The sequence below is a fragment of the Lynx canadensis genome, chromosome D4 (assembly GCF_007474595.2).
Source record: "Lynx canadensis isolate LIC74 chromosome D4, mLynCan4.pri.v2, whole genome shotgun sequence".
NCBI lineage: Eukaryota > Metazoa > Chordata > Mammalia > Carnivora > Felidae > Lynx > Lynx canadensis.
The window spans coordinates 60648984-60662401 of record NC_044315.2 but is presented as its reverse complement, the minus strand read 5'-3'; the positions used below and the strand labels follow the sequence as shown (position 1 = coordinate 60662401).

The 13418-nt window shown below is 43.8% G+C and overlaps 1 protein-coding gene across 1 annotated transcript in view; it reads left to right on the top strand.

The window, feature by feature from the left end:
• GABBR2 (gamma-aminobutyric acid type B receptor subunit 2) overlaps positions 1-13418 on the top strand; it is a 347346-nt gene that overhangs the window by 237944 nt on the left and 95984 nt on the right. Inside the window, exon 8 of the mRNA XM_030293915.1 lies at positions 11443-11503. Coding sequence (XP_030149775.1) covers positions 11443-11503 — 61 coding nt within the window. The remainder of the gene's footprint in view (positions 1-11442; positions 11504-13418) is intronic.

The following is a 13418-nucleotide window of genomic DNA, read 5'->3' as shown; positions in this document are numbered from 1 at the left end:
CCTGGCCACCAATGGGCTGGAGCCGGATCCTACAGTCTCCCAAGAGAGCCAAGAGCCATTTATTAAATTATCAAGAATTGATGGACCAGTTGTTAAATGGTTGAGAGCTGGAAATCTGCCTTGGTGGGAGTATTTACACCATAGAAATTCCCAAACACTACAAACCAGGACCCTCCCCCAAAGAGCCCATTGTTAAACATTTATCAACACATCTCTGACTAGCTATCTTCCTTCCCCCTACCTACCACCTACTCTACCCCTGCTCCCTCCCCTCAACCAAGGCTGCTTGGGACTCACTCTGATCCCTTGCAAAGAGCTCATTTTCAAATCAGTGACCAGTTCTTGCACAAGGGGCAGGGTAGAATGTAGTTAGAAGCATAAGCTTAAAGTCAGACAAATCTAGAGTGAATCCCAGTCCTGCCTACAAGTCACGTGACCCCAGGCAGATTTCTTACCCTCTCAGCACCTCCATTTCCTCATCTGTAAAATAGAGATAATAATAACACACAGTGCATCCGACTGGGGTTGTTGTTGAGAATTGATTAATGAGGAATAACCCCAGAAAAAAAAAATCTCAGATATTATACACAAATGTTTCAGTGGAGCTAAAAATAACTTAAAGAATGTTATCTCTGCGTGTTCTGCAGAGGGAAACCTGAGAACAGAGCTGAGAAAGGACTTGTCCCAGGTACACTTCCTAGAAAATGGCAGAGCACAGCCTGCTTCTGTGTCTTCAGACCCCTTGTTGGTTGCTCTTTCCATTATTCCAAGTTGAGGGGGAAATGTGCTATGCTTGCATACATCTCTGGCTCTTATTCACAAAAACTCAAAGCTGTCAGTAAAAATTAATCTATTCCAAGAGGGAGTATTATTTTGTTGGTGATGATGTTGCTATTTTTGCCTGCAAAAAAAAAAAAATGTGCCTTCTTATAACATCTTTTCAAAAAAACTTTTCAGTAAAGTTTTCCTGTTATGAGAATAATACATACGCATCATAGGATGGTGGAAAATATTGAAACGTAAAAGGAAGAAAAAGCCATAATCACACAACCTAAAACCAACGAGCATTTAACATTTTTATTTGGTAGGAGTGATTTTTACATAGTTGTGAGTATACTATAAATATGATTTTTACCCTTTTTTTACTCACACTGTGTTATTAGTTAGGATAAATAACACCAGCTGCTATAACAAAGATATCTCAGAATCTTAGTGGATTGACACAGTAAAAATTGATTTCTCTAATATGCAAAGTCCAAAATGGATGTGTCTGGTTGGTGAAAAGCCTTTCCATATGACGATTCATGAACCCAGGCTCTTCCATCTCGGGTCCCCTCTGTTCCTTAGGCCTCAGAGTTCACTTTTCAGTGAATCCAGTTGGCAGATGGGGGCAGTGAAGGAGCATGAAGGACATTATGGGAGGTTTTTACGAGCCAAATCTGGCACACTGTATGCCACTTCTACCCACATCCCATTGGCTGGAACTATCACATGGTCACACACCTAACTATAAAGGGGGTTAGAAAATGCAATTTAACCATGTGCCCAAGAGGAAAAGAAAATGGATTTGGTGAACAACTGGCCATTGTCTGGCACAATCACAAATCACTTTTTCCACTTTGCAAATAACTTTTTTGCAACGTTTGTAACAGAATGCTCAAGTGTGTGTAATTCAGATCGGCGCCCCTGGCATTCAGAATTGAGCTCAGCATCCCTGATACAGCCTGTAAGGTTCCACATGACCTTGCACCTCTCTGCCTTGCCAATCACATTCCCTGCTTATCTCCTCCTCAGGTGCCTCTTTTGGCTCCACCGGGATCTTCAGCAACTCTTGTTTCTCATCCTGTCTCCTTCCTTGGGAACTTCGCACTTGCAATCCCTCTTCCCAGGACCCTCTCTCCCTCACTCTTAGCTAATTCCTTCAGATCTTGGCACAAATGCCGCCTCTCCAGAAAAGCCCTCCTTGACCCCCACTCTAAGTTAGGTTCTTGCTGTAGTTCTCTCTTGTAGCACCCTGTTCTTTTCCTTCATCTCACTTAGTGTAGTTTGTGAATACATATTTATCAGTGCATTCACTGTTCAATGTCTACATTTCCCACCACACTACAAAATCCATGCGATCTAGGACGGTGTTGACATTGCTCACCCTTCCTCAGGTGCCTGTCTAGCACGTGCCCAACAGGTGTTAGGTGGTAGTTGATTGAATGCATGTTATCATAACATCTCATAACGTGTCCATCACAGTTTACTTGGTGCTTGTTCTGTTATGTGGGCATTCTGTTCATTTCTGATATTTTGCTATTCTAAACAAGCCTGACTCTTGCATTGTAACTGGAAGGAAAGGATTTGGTCCTGCTTCTCTTGGCCCATCCACCCAACCATCTTCTCTTCATCTCTCTCCTCTCCCCTGCGCCCAGCCCTGCCTTAGGCTCGCTAGCTTTGTGACTGATCACCATTGGAACCCTTTGGACCATCAGATCACGGTCCCTCAGAAGGGTGGCTGTGGGACAGGCCACACCTCCCATCCTGCCCCTCCTCTTAGTTTCCTGCACACCCACTGCCCAAAACTCAACAGATTCATCAAACTTTTCTCCAGGCTTGGACCTATAAAAAGCATTTTCATGTAAGAAAAGTAGTTCAAATAGAATGCAAAATATGACTTATATTAGTCTAAGGCACAGGCAGAAAAAAAGTATTTTTCACCTTTGTAGAGCACGTGGGTAGACATGCACAATTGTTTGATATTTCTCTTTTAATCGGCCGTCCTTTGGAAAACAGAAGGCACCTTCTTCAAGCCTACATGATGAGCAACTCTATGCCTTTTTAAAAATTGTTTTAATGTTTATTTATTTTTGAGAGAGAGAGAGACAGACAGAGTGTAAGTGGAGGAGGGGCAGAGAGAGAGGGAGACACAGAATCCGAAGCAGGCTCCAGGCTCTGAGCTGTCAGCACAGAGTCTGACACGGGACTCGAATCTATAAACTGGGAGATCATGACCTGAGCCGAAGTCAGACGCTTAACTAATTGAGCCACCCCAGTGCCCCAGCACCTCTACCCTTGATGGAAAATCTGACCAGCATTCAAGCCCCAGTATTTTCTCCAAGTCCTCATGGTTCATTTGAAACCAGCGTTGTCCTGGTTGGAGGGCTGGCAGCAGAACAGTCCAAGGTGGGCTTGGATCATCTACGCAGACAGCAGTGCGCTGACCAGGATCTCCTTTCCCCCTTCGGTTTCCAACTCCTTAGAGATTCTGCTGCCCGTGTGACATGTCAGGGCACATCTTGTTCCCTCAAAGCACAAATCAAGCAGTCAGATGAGCATGCTTGTTCACACCGCCCAGAGACCAATCAACTGCCAGGGACAAGAGTGTAGTTAGGGTCATATTAAAGATGGAAATTCTTCCCTAAATGCACATGACCTGCAGAAACTATGCCCCTTAGTGAGCCCGGGGCTCCAGGGGGTTAGGCTGAGATGAGCAAGTCTTCATTCTGTCCAGCCTCCAGCTCCAGCCCGACATCAGATCATGTCTGGGGCTGGGCATCCCTAGCCCCTGCTGTGAAATTGAAAGCAACCAAAAAGAAAGAAAAGAAGAAAAGAAAGAAAGAAAGAAAAAAGAAAGAAAGAAGAAAGAAGAAAGAAAGAAAGAAAGAAGAGGAGGGAAGGAAGGAAGGAAAGAGAAAGAAGAAAGAAAGAAAGAAAGAAGAAAGAAAGAAAGAAAGAGGAGGGAAGGAAGGAAGGAAAGAGAAAGAAAGAAAGAAAGAAAGAAAGAAAGAAAGAAGAAAGGAAGAAAGAAAGAAAGAAAAAAGAGTTCCAATGTAGGACTTGACCCATACAATTCATAAACTGCTGTTGGAACAAAAAAAAAAAATTTTTTTTTTTTTTTTTTTTTGCAGAAGAGAGCAAGCGAGAATGCAATTGGGGGAGAGGGGCAGAGGGAGAGAGAGAGAGAATCTCAAGTACTCAGTGTGGAGCTGGACGCAGGGCTCGATCCCATGACCCTCGCATCATGACCTGAGCCCAGACTCAAGAGTTGGGCTCAACCAACTGAGCCACCCAGGCGCTCCTGGAGTAAACCTCCCTCACTTAGTAGTGACACATTAAAGGTGAACAATGGAAACAATTAATTTTTCTAAGACGAAGCTGCCGAATCCTGCTGGCTACTGGAATCCTTAGTGTACATTTCATTCACCACTGATTTTCCTGGGGGTTCTGAACTGACACCAGGTGAAATTCTGCTAACTCCAATTCCCTGGAAGAATTATGAGTTACCCTTTATGTGCAGCAGCCCTGTGTTATGCCTTTTTCATAAATACCTTCCTTAATTCTCACAAACAATCTTGACGAGTAGGTATTGCACTTCCTATTTTTCAAATAGGAGAATTGATGCTCAGAAACACTCAGTGACTCTTCGGGGTCACACTGGGGGCAGTGTTGACTCTTGTCTGGTGAATGCTGAAAGGGAAGTTTTTTCCATGTGTTATCCTGTGCATTCTGAAGATTTCTCCAACAAAGAAATGCATCTTTATTGCTCCCGATTCAACCTGAACTGTTTGTTTGGATCGACTTTTATGAAACAGACTGTTTTCTTTGACATTAGCAACATCTCTTTCAGGAAGAAAAAAAAAATTCCTTGTAAATGATCCACTTGGTGGCTGTACTTCCATTATTTTATTTGCATTCCAAATCTGCTCTGTGGTCATTCTTTATGAACTCCTCAGAAGTTAGACTCCATTATCAATCAGCATGCCGTCAAGAAAACAGAAACCACTTCAGGCATTTCAGAGGGAGATTTAATACAGGGAACCGGTTACAACTTTGTTGAAAAGGATGGAGGAGCAAAACAGGAAGGTGCTGTCCCTGGAGATAAGTATTTACAGAAACTACTAAGCCCCTTGGGCTGCAGGAACAGAAGGGATATGGTATTAGCACTGCCTCTGAAATGCACAAAGTGATCTCTATTTTCTAGACTGCATGCTGATTGATAATGGATTCTAACTTCTGAGGAGTTTTAAGAATGACCCCAGAGCAGATTAGGAATGCAAATAAAATAATGGGGACCCAAGGACACTGGCCTCTGAGGCTCTTGCTGCTGCTGTTTCTGCTACTGTGGGGACCCCACCACTGGCCACTGAGCAGTCAGCTCAGAGCCCCCTTGCCCCCCGCTGCCAGTTCAGGGATGCTGGGGTCCACAGACACCTGCAGTCACTCAGAACTCCTGCTGCTACAGCCAAAGCAGGAAAAATATAGCTTTTCCCTTATGCATACTTTCTAATCTCTCGTGAATGCCTCTCATTAGCAGAACCTAAATGGAAACCAGCTGGCAGGAGATGGTGGGGAATGTGGTTTCGGACTTTGGGTCCCTGCAGCACAGAGGAGGATATAGACTGTGAGCCACCAGACAGAACTCGGCCACCATGCCAGCCAGAGCTACCCAACTCCGTTGCTTTGGAATGTAGCACGTCACAGGAACTGGTCTCGAGTGCACGTGATGATCCTCAGTTATAGCCTTGGGATCACACATGACGAAAGCTTAAAGAGAGTCACGGTGTTTATATAGACATAAAGAATATGTGTGTGGGGAGAAGAGCAAGACAAATCCCTGCTCAAGCTGGGCTTTAAGAAAGGCAAAGCCAGCCCAGCCTCCTGGCTGAAATGCCAGGCCACAGTGAGGCTGAAGCAAGGGCTTTACTCAGAACCCATCGCCTCTGTTCCCACCGTCTTCTCATGCAGGCTCCTTCAGGATGCAAGAAAGACATAGTCCCCATGACCTTTGGTGGCAGGTGTCTTAGGTCGGGTTGCCCAGGAAACAGATTCTGAGACAAAGATCTGCATACAGGAAGTTGATCAGAAACCAAACCTGGGAGGGAGGAAGTGAAGCAGGATTGGGCAAAGGGACAAGTTGAAATTGATCAGCTGTAACCATGACCTCAGCCATCCCATGGGGGCTTCTGGATCCCATGCTCCTTCACAGTTGCCCAGAATTGATGAAGGGGGTAGAACTGTGTCCCTTCACATTGACCATTTGATGTCGGCTGCTCCCCAGGGAGGGGGCATGACTGCCATTGGCACAGCTCCATTGGGGTGCTGGGCAACTCAGCAGTAGCCAGGATGCCTGACAGCTGGGGAAATGAGTGCCTTCTTCCCAAGGGGGCACTAGGACAGTACTTCGTAGTGTCGACCCAGACAGAAGGCACGTGGGAGTCCACTACTGTTCAGGCCACAATGTCCAGCCACCCTGGTGGTGCACTCTGAGCTGGCAAGAGAGAGAATCGGGTCCTCATGCTAGCCTGAGCCACTGTCACCACACACCGCGATGACCGGCTGCCAGAGCCCAAGTTTCTCTGTGTCCTTGTTTCCATACTACCATCCATTCTCTATCCAGCTGCCAGATCGATCTGCTCAACCCTTACATCAGATCACAGTACAGCTTTGCTCAGCCTCCCCACACCCGGGGCTCTTCCCTGTGCTTAAAATCCCCTCCAGAGCCTTCCATGGCCTCCAGGTCGGATGTGACCTGGCCCTGCCTACCTACCCGCTCCCTGGCTGTGCTCCCCCACCCTGGCCCTTTCTGTTCCCGCCCTGATTCTGCCCTTCCCCTGGAGCATCTCCCTCTTGTCTTGCAGCCTTCAGCTCTTCTAGAAGCTCTTCAGTGAGGTCTTTCCTGACTGTGCAGTAGACCTCTGCTCTCGCCCAGCCACTTCCTCTTATTTTCTTCATGGCGCTCTTCACTAACTAAAGTCATCTTGTTCATTTAGTGGCAAACTTGTTTTATTTGTCTCTCCTAATCAAATATAAATCTCTCCAAGGATAGGAATCAGCACCTAGAAGCTAAGAACCTGGCCCAGAATAGGCAAACATTTGTGGAAAGACACCTATTGGACAGAATTTCGTGAAAATCACCTGATTGGTGTGTGGGCTTCCTTGTGTCCATGTGTTCTTGTGTCTTATTGACATTGACTTGGCTGGGATAGTGCCCCCCGCCCCCATCAGCCATGGGCAGGGTAACACAACTGGCTTTAGTGGTCAGACCCAACATGTGCCATGGTAACTCCTTCAGGAAAGAATCAGATGGCACATCTTCCTCAGAACAGGGCTTCATGGAGCTTCCTGGCTTCTTCTCTGCACAGACCCTCTAAATAGCCCGTTATGTATCTGTGTGTTCTACACCACCCATTGGCTCATGTGGTTGGAGAACTCAGTCACTTGGGGGCTGACGTTTCTGAGAGGTGAGGACACCTTGGACCCAGATCCAACAGTTTATCCCTTTGACAGATGGAATCATATGCTATGGAAAATCCTTGCCTATGGGTTGGAAAGCTTCCTGGTACTTTAAATCTTTTTTATTAAAGCTCTCTGCTATTAAACATCTTTCAATAAGAATTACTACTGCTATTTACTGAGCACCTGCTGTAGGTCAGGAGCTGTGCTAGGTCCATAGCTCCGTGCTCAGGAATTTGCCCGAGGGGGCCTGTCCAGGTTTGTGATACTTGGACACTGGCCTCCTTCCATTGCATTACCTGAGACAGAAGGAGGAGCTACTGTTAGTAAAAATAGTTGTTGTGAAAAAAAACTAAAATGTGACAGCTCTTCAAAGATGGAGTAATTAGTTTTGTTTACAAAGTAAAGGGAGGTTCTCATCCCTACCTCATACTCCAATCGAGTGTCATTCTGTCCAAGTTTCGAAGACCATTTCAGTATATACTTTTTCATTTAACTAATAAAGATTCTGCAGCTATATTAAAAGCTGTAAGTCATCAAGACAGTATAGTACTGGCACAAAAACAGACACATGGATCAATGGAACAGAATAGAAAACCCAGAAATGGACCCACAACTCCTATATGGTCCACTAGTCTTCAACAAAGCAAGAAAGAATATCCAATGGAAAAAAAGACAGTCTCTTCAACAAATGGTGCTGGAAAAATTGAATGGCTACATGCAGAAAAATGAACCTGGACCACTTTCTTACACCATACACAAAAATAAATGCAAAATGGATGAAAGACCTAAATGTGAGACAGGAAGCCATCAAAATCCTAGAGGAGAAAGCAGGCAGCAACCTCTTTGATCTCGGCCACAGCATCTTCTTACTAGACACATGGCTGAAGGCAAAGAGAACAAAAGTGAACATGAACTATTGGGACTTCATCAAGATAAAAAGCTTCTGTACAGCGAAGGAAACAATCAACAAAACTAAAAAACAACCAATGGAATGGGAGAAGATACTAGCAAATGACATAGCTGATAAAGGGTTAGTATCCAAAATCTATAAAGAACTTATCAAACTCAACACCCAAAAAACAAATAATCCATTAAGAAATGAGCAGAAGACATGAATAGACACTTTTCCAAAGAGACAGCCAGATGGCTAACAGACACATGAAAAGATGCTCAACATCACTCATCATCAGGGAAATACAAATCAAAACCACGATGAGATACCACCTCACACCTGTCAGAATGGCTGAAATTAGCAACACAAGAAAAACAAGTTGGCGAGAATGGAGAAAGGGGAACCCTCCTGCACTGTTGGTGGGAATGCAAACTGGTGCAGCCACTCTGGAGAACAGTATGCAGGTTCCTCAAAAAGTTAAAAATAGAGCTACCATACAATCCAGCAATTGCCTGCTAGTTATTTACCCAAAGGATACAGAAATACAGATTTGAATGGTACAAGCACCCTGATGTTTATAGCAGCATTATCAACAATAGCCAAACTATGGAGAGAGCCCAATGTCCATTGACTGATAAAGGAATAAAGAAGATATGTATGTATGTATGTATGTATGTATGTATACATACATGTATATATACAAATGTATATGTGTATATGACATGGTATTTGTCAGAAAAAGACAAATACCATTTCCCTCATATGTAGATTTTTAAATAATTTTTTATGTGTATTTTAAAAAATTTTTTAAATATTTGTTTATTTTTGAGAGAGAGAGAGAGAGAGAGAGAGAGAGAGACAGAGCACCAGCAGGGGAGGGACAGAGGAGACACAGAATCTGAAGCAGGCTCCAGGCTCTGAGCTGTCAGCACAGAGCCTGACGTGGAGCTCGAACCCAACGAGCTGTGAGAGCATGACCCGAGCTGAAGTCAGACACTTAACCAACTGAGCCACCTAGTCACCCCTATGTTTATTTATTTTTGAGAGACAGAGAGAGCAAGCACACGAATGGAAGAAGGGCAGAGAGAGGGAGACAGAGGATTTGAAGTGGGCTCTGTGCTGACAGCAGAGAGCCCGATGCAAGCTGAAACTCACAAAATGTGAGATCATGATCTGAGCAGAAGTTGGACACTCAACCGACTAAGCCACCCAGGCGCCCCGAAATTTAAGAAACAAAACAGTTGAATATATGGGAAGGGGGGGGGAAGAAAAAGAGAGAGAGAGAAACCATGAGAGACTTTTAATGATAGAGGGTTGATAGAGGGAGGTGGGTGGGGGATGGGCTAGATGGAGGATGGATATTAAGGAGGGCATTTGTTGGGATGAGCACTGAGTGTTGTATGTAAGTGATGAATCACTGAATTCTACTCCTGAAACCAATATTGCACTGTATGTTAACTAACTAGAATTTAAATACAATTTTTTTAAAAAGATTCTGCAAAATTTGTCCACATTTTATACCTACAAGTGTTTGGAGTTCTACAAAGCTTGGCAGGAGATGGGTAAGTTAGATCTCCACCTTTATCAAAACATGAAATGTCCTCTTGTCCACAATGTCTGCATCTTTCCCAGCTGTGCAAAGTGGTCTATTTGCATAAAAGTGATCCTTTCAGAAGATGTTCTGTGCTTTTCAATCATCCCTAGAAATAAAATCACAGCTCCTGTCTCACCTTACGCTGAAATGTTTTCACACTTCAGGGAATTACTTGCCATCACCTGAATATGGAATTCAGTTGGCATTAGTTTCAAAATGATACTACTTTCAGCTGTCTACAGGATTTCAAAAAGGTGTCAAAGTGGCCTTAGAAGGTGTTTCTCGTTCTGAGAACAGGTTGAGTGATTCTCTTTGTTGCAAAAGCCACAGGGCCTCAGACTTCGGGTTTCCACCAAAGGAAGATCCTTTTTGGTGCTTTCTCCTGAGAATTGAGTGGAAACCAAAGTATTGTCTGTGCTATTACTTGATGAAGCAAGAGCATAGTGAGAGTAAAGCAGTGTCTCTTTAAAATAATTTCTTTTTCTGGGGTGCCTGGGTGGCTCAGTCGGTTGAACGTCCAGCTTCGGCTCAGGTCATGATGTCGCGGTCTGTGAGTTTGAGCCCTGCGTCGGGCTCTATGCTGACAGCTCAGAGTCTGGAGCCTGCTTTGGATTCTGTGTCTCACTCTCTCTCTACCCCTCCCCCGCTCATGCTCTGTCTCTCTCTCTCTCTCTCTCTCTCTGTCAAAAATAAATACACATTAAAAATTTTTTTAAACAATTTCTTTTTTTAATTGCATGTAATGGAAAGATAGGAAAGAATTTATTTCTGGAATAGGAGCAACATGCTGTAGTGAAATGGCGTGGGCATTAAAATCAAACTCGGATCTGACTCCCAGCAGCCTCACTTACAGTGAACCTAATATAGAGTGCATAACCTCTCTTGGTCTCAGTTTCTTGGTCTGTAAAATGAGGATCATCCCCCTTTCCACTCAAGCTTGTCAAAAAGATTCATTGATAGAATGTGTCGATTTCCTGCACGGTTACTGAATTTTGATGGGTCATGGGTCTTGGCCAAGGAGAGACCCCACCCGCTCTTCATGTCCCCGATTTATTTAGCCCAGCATATGGAAGCCCGGTATCAGCCAGCAAGGCAAATACAGCAGATGATGCTGTGTGTAGCCCCCGGGGTCCCTAATGAGGGATGCTCAGCTGCCTGTGACACAAGGCAGGTCTCACTGGCTCAGGAAGCTTAATTTTGTGCTGCCCCATAGCCCATTTATAATTGGGGCTGATGTCACCCCTCAGGAAGAACTTACAAAAACATTCTCTATCCTTAATAAGAAATACGAACCAACCTCCAGCCCCCTTCTGGTCCTCACGCCAAACAGTCTGAGCAGAGTCGCCTTAATGGGTAGGGCACAGGCGCAGAGTCGGGGCCAGGCTCCAAGGGCCTCATCTCCGCCTCCATCTTTCCAGCACCCCGGAAGACCTTGTCCCAGGATAACAGGACACATGGGTGTTTAATGGATAATCATGATAATAACGATGATGCATATCTCAGCTTTAATTCACGTGTGTTGTTTTCATTATTGATTTTGTGCTCTTCAGATGAACCAGATAAAGTCACAACCGGTTTTAAAACAATTAGTTTAATTTTGCCTCTGCAGTCTAGCGGGAACCTATTTTTTTCAATATTAATAGTCACATTGTATGATTTATGAATTTCAGCTGAGATCCATAGTGTCTGAGCTAATATGGCATTTCTCTTTTATTTTCGTTTGTTTTGTTTTTAGGGTCAAGTTGTGTTCCGGAATGGGGAGAGGATGGGGACCATTAAATTTACTCAATTTCAAGGTAGGCTTTTTGATGCTTATTCCTTCTAGTTGATGAGTTCTTATATGGGGATGTTGTGTTTCTGCAATAAAATACATCAAAAGAAATGAAAGTATGATGTTCCAGATAAGAGAGAGTAGAGTCAGTAGAAAACACTTCTCTGTGAAAACATTAGTTTCAACTTATTTAGAATATTTTTCTCAACTGCATGACTACTCAGGCTATTCAGTCTTCCCACATGACTCTGAGAGGCTCGTGAAAGTATAGAGAGTGGGGGTTAAGCCCACTCCAGTATTCTGAGAAAGCTTGCATTGTTTTTTTGATTTTAGGAATTTTCAAACAGACCCTAAATTTGAGAGAATTGCATAATAAACCCTGTGTACCCATCACCTGGCTTCAACCATCATCCACATTTTGCTAATCTTGCTTTATCTTTACTCACCCACCTCACCCTTTTTTTTTTCTGTAATGTTTAAAACAGCTCCCAGACATTATCTCATTTCAATCTATAAATACTGCAGTATGCATTCCCAGTAGATAAGGACCTTTCAGAACATAACCACGATACTATTATCCCACCTAAAACATTTAACAAAGGTGTTTTTTTTAAGTTTATCCATTTTGAGAGAGAAAGAGAGGGAGCACAGGAGCAGGGGGAGGAGCAGAGAGAGGAGAGAGAGAATCCCAAACAGGTTCCACACTGTCAGCCAGACTCGGCTTGATCTCACTAACCGTGAGATCATGACCTGAGCTGAAATCAAGAATCAGACACTTAACCGACTGAGTCACCCAGGCACCCCTGACAATGATTCTTAGTTGAATCTTAGACACTTCTAGTCTATGTGGATTCTCTGATATTCTCCAAAAGGTCTTTACAGTGTGTGGGAGAATCCACACAAGGTCCACTCGTTGCATCTGGTTGATATCTCTTTTAACCCATAATCATCCCCCACGTGCTTGTTATAGGTCATTTTTTTTTAAGAAACTAGGTCATTTTTTGGATTTTTCTGTTGTCCGTGTTCGAAGGGGTTCAGAAACCTTCCAGACCACGTTCCTCATGTAAGGTGGAAGTGGAGGCCCCAAGAGGGGTTGGGGCTTGTCAGAGAGTACAGGGCATCTGTGGGAGTGGGACTGGGCTTTCCTCCAGGTAGACACCTCCATCAGTCATCAGCAGGTTTGTTAGCCAAAACCACTAGATACACTGTTCTTTACTGCAGTTTTTTTTAGCATCTGGATGTTTCTGGAAAATCCAGAAACAAGAGCAGTGCCTTCTGCGTCAGATCCCAAAGTCATCCAAGGGAAAGCAAAAAGTGAAATCGAGTTATTCAGGTTCATTCAGACAAATCCCACCGGATTGAGATCAATGAGGAGAGGTGTTTGGTACTATGGCTCCGTAATTCAATCTTGTAGACTCACCCATTCGTCTTCTGATGGCAGGTAATTGAAACGCATGTCAGCTCCCTGGCATGCACAAAAGATGTAATTTTCGGCAAATGCAATTATTTTCCCATTTGTTAGTCTTGCTTCTTCATTGGTTGAACCAAGTAAGCATCTTGGCAAAGATACTTCCTTTTTTTTTTTTCTTTTTTTGAGTGATTGTAACTAAATTCTCTTGTCACATTTCCAGTTCTCAAATTATATCATTCTGGGAGAATATTTTATAAAATATTGATTGGCTGATCACAGCTACAAGTGCGTGCCAATTTTATTGCCTTTTTTTTTTTCATATGTTAGGATAAGACACCGACCCCAGTGACTAGTTTTAGGCATTTGTAAGGAAAGCAGAGGAGCAAACAGAAGTTCAGAGGTGGGTCTGACCCACCTTAGCTCAAGTCCATATAGCACATCAGGCAAGTGACTTCACCTGTGTGGAGTTCTCCTCTGTAAAACAGGAATATAATCCTATTTACCTTCTTGGAATATGGGAAGAATTCAA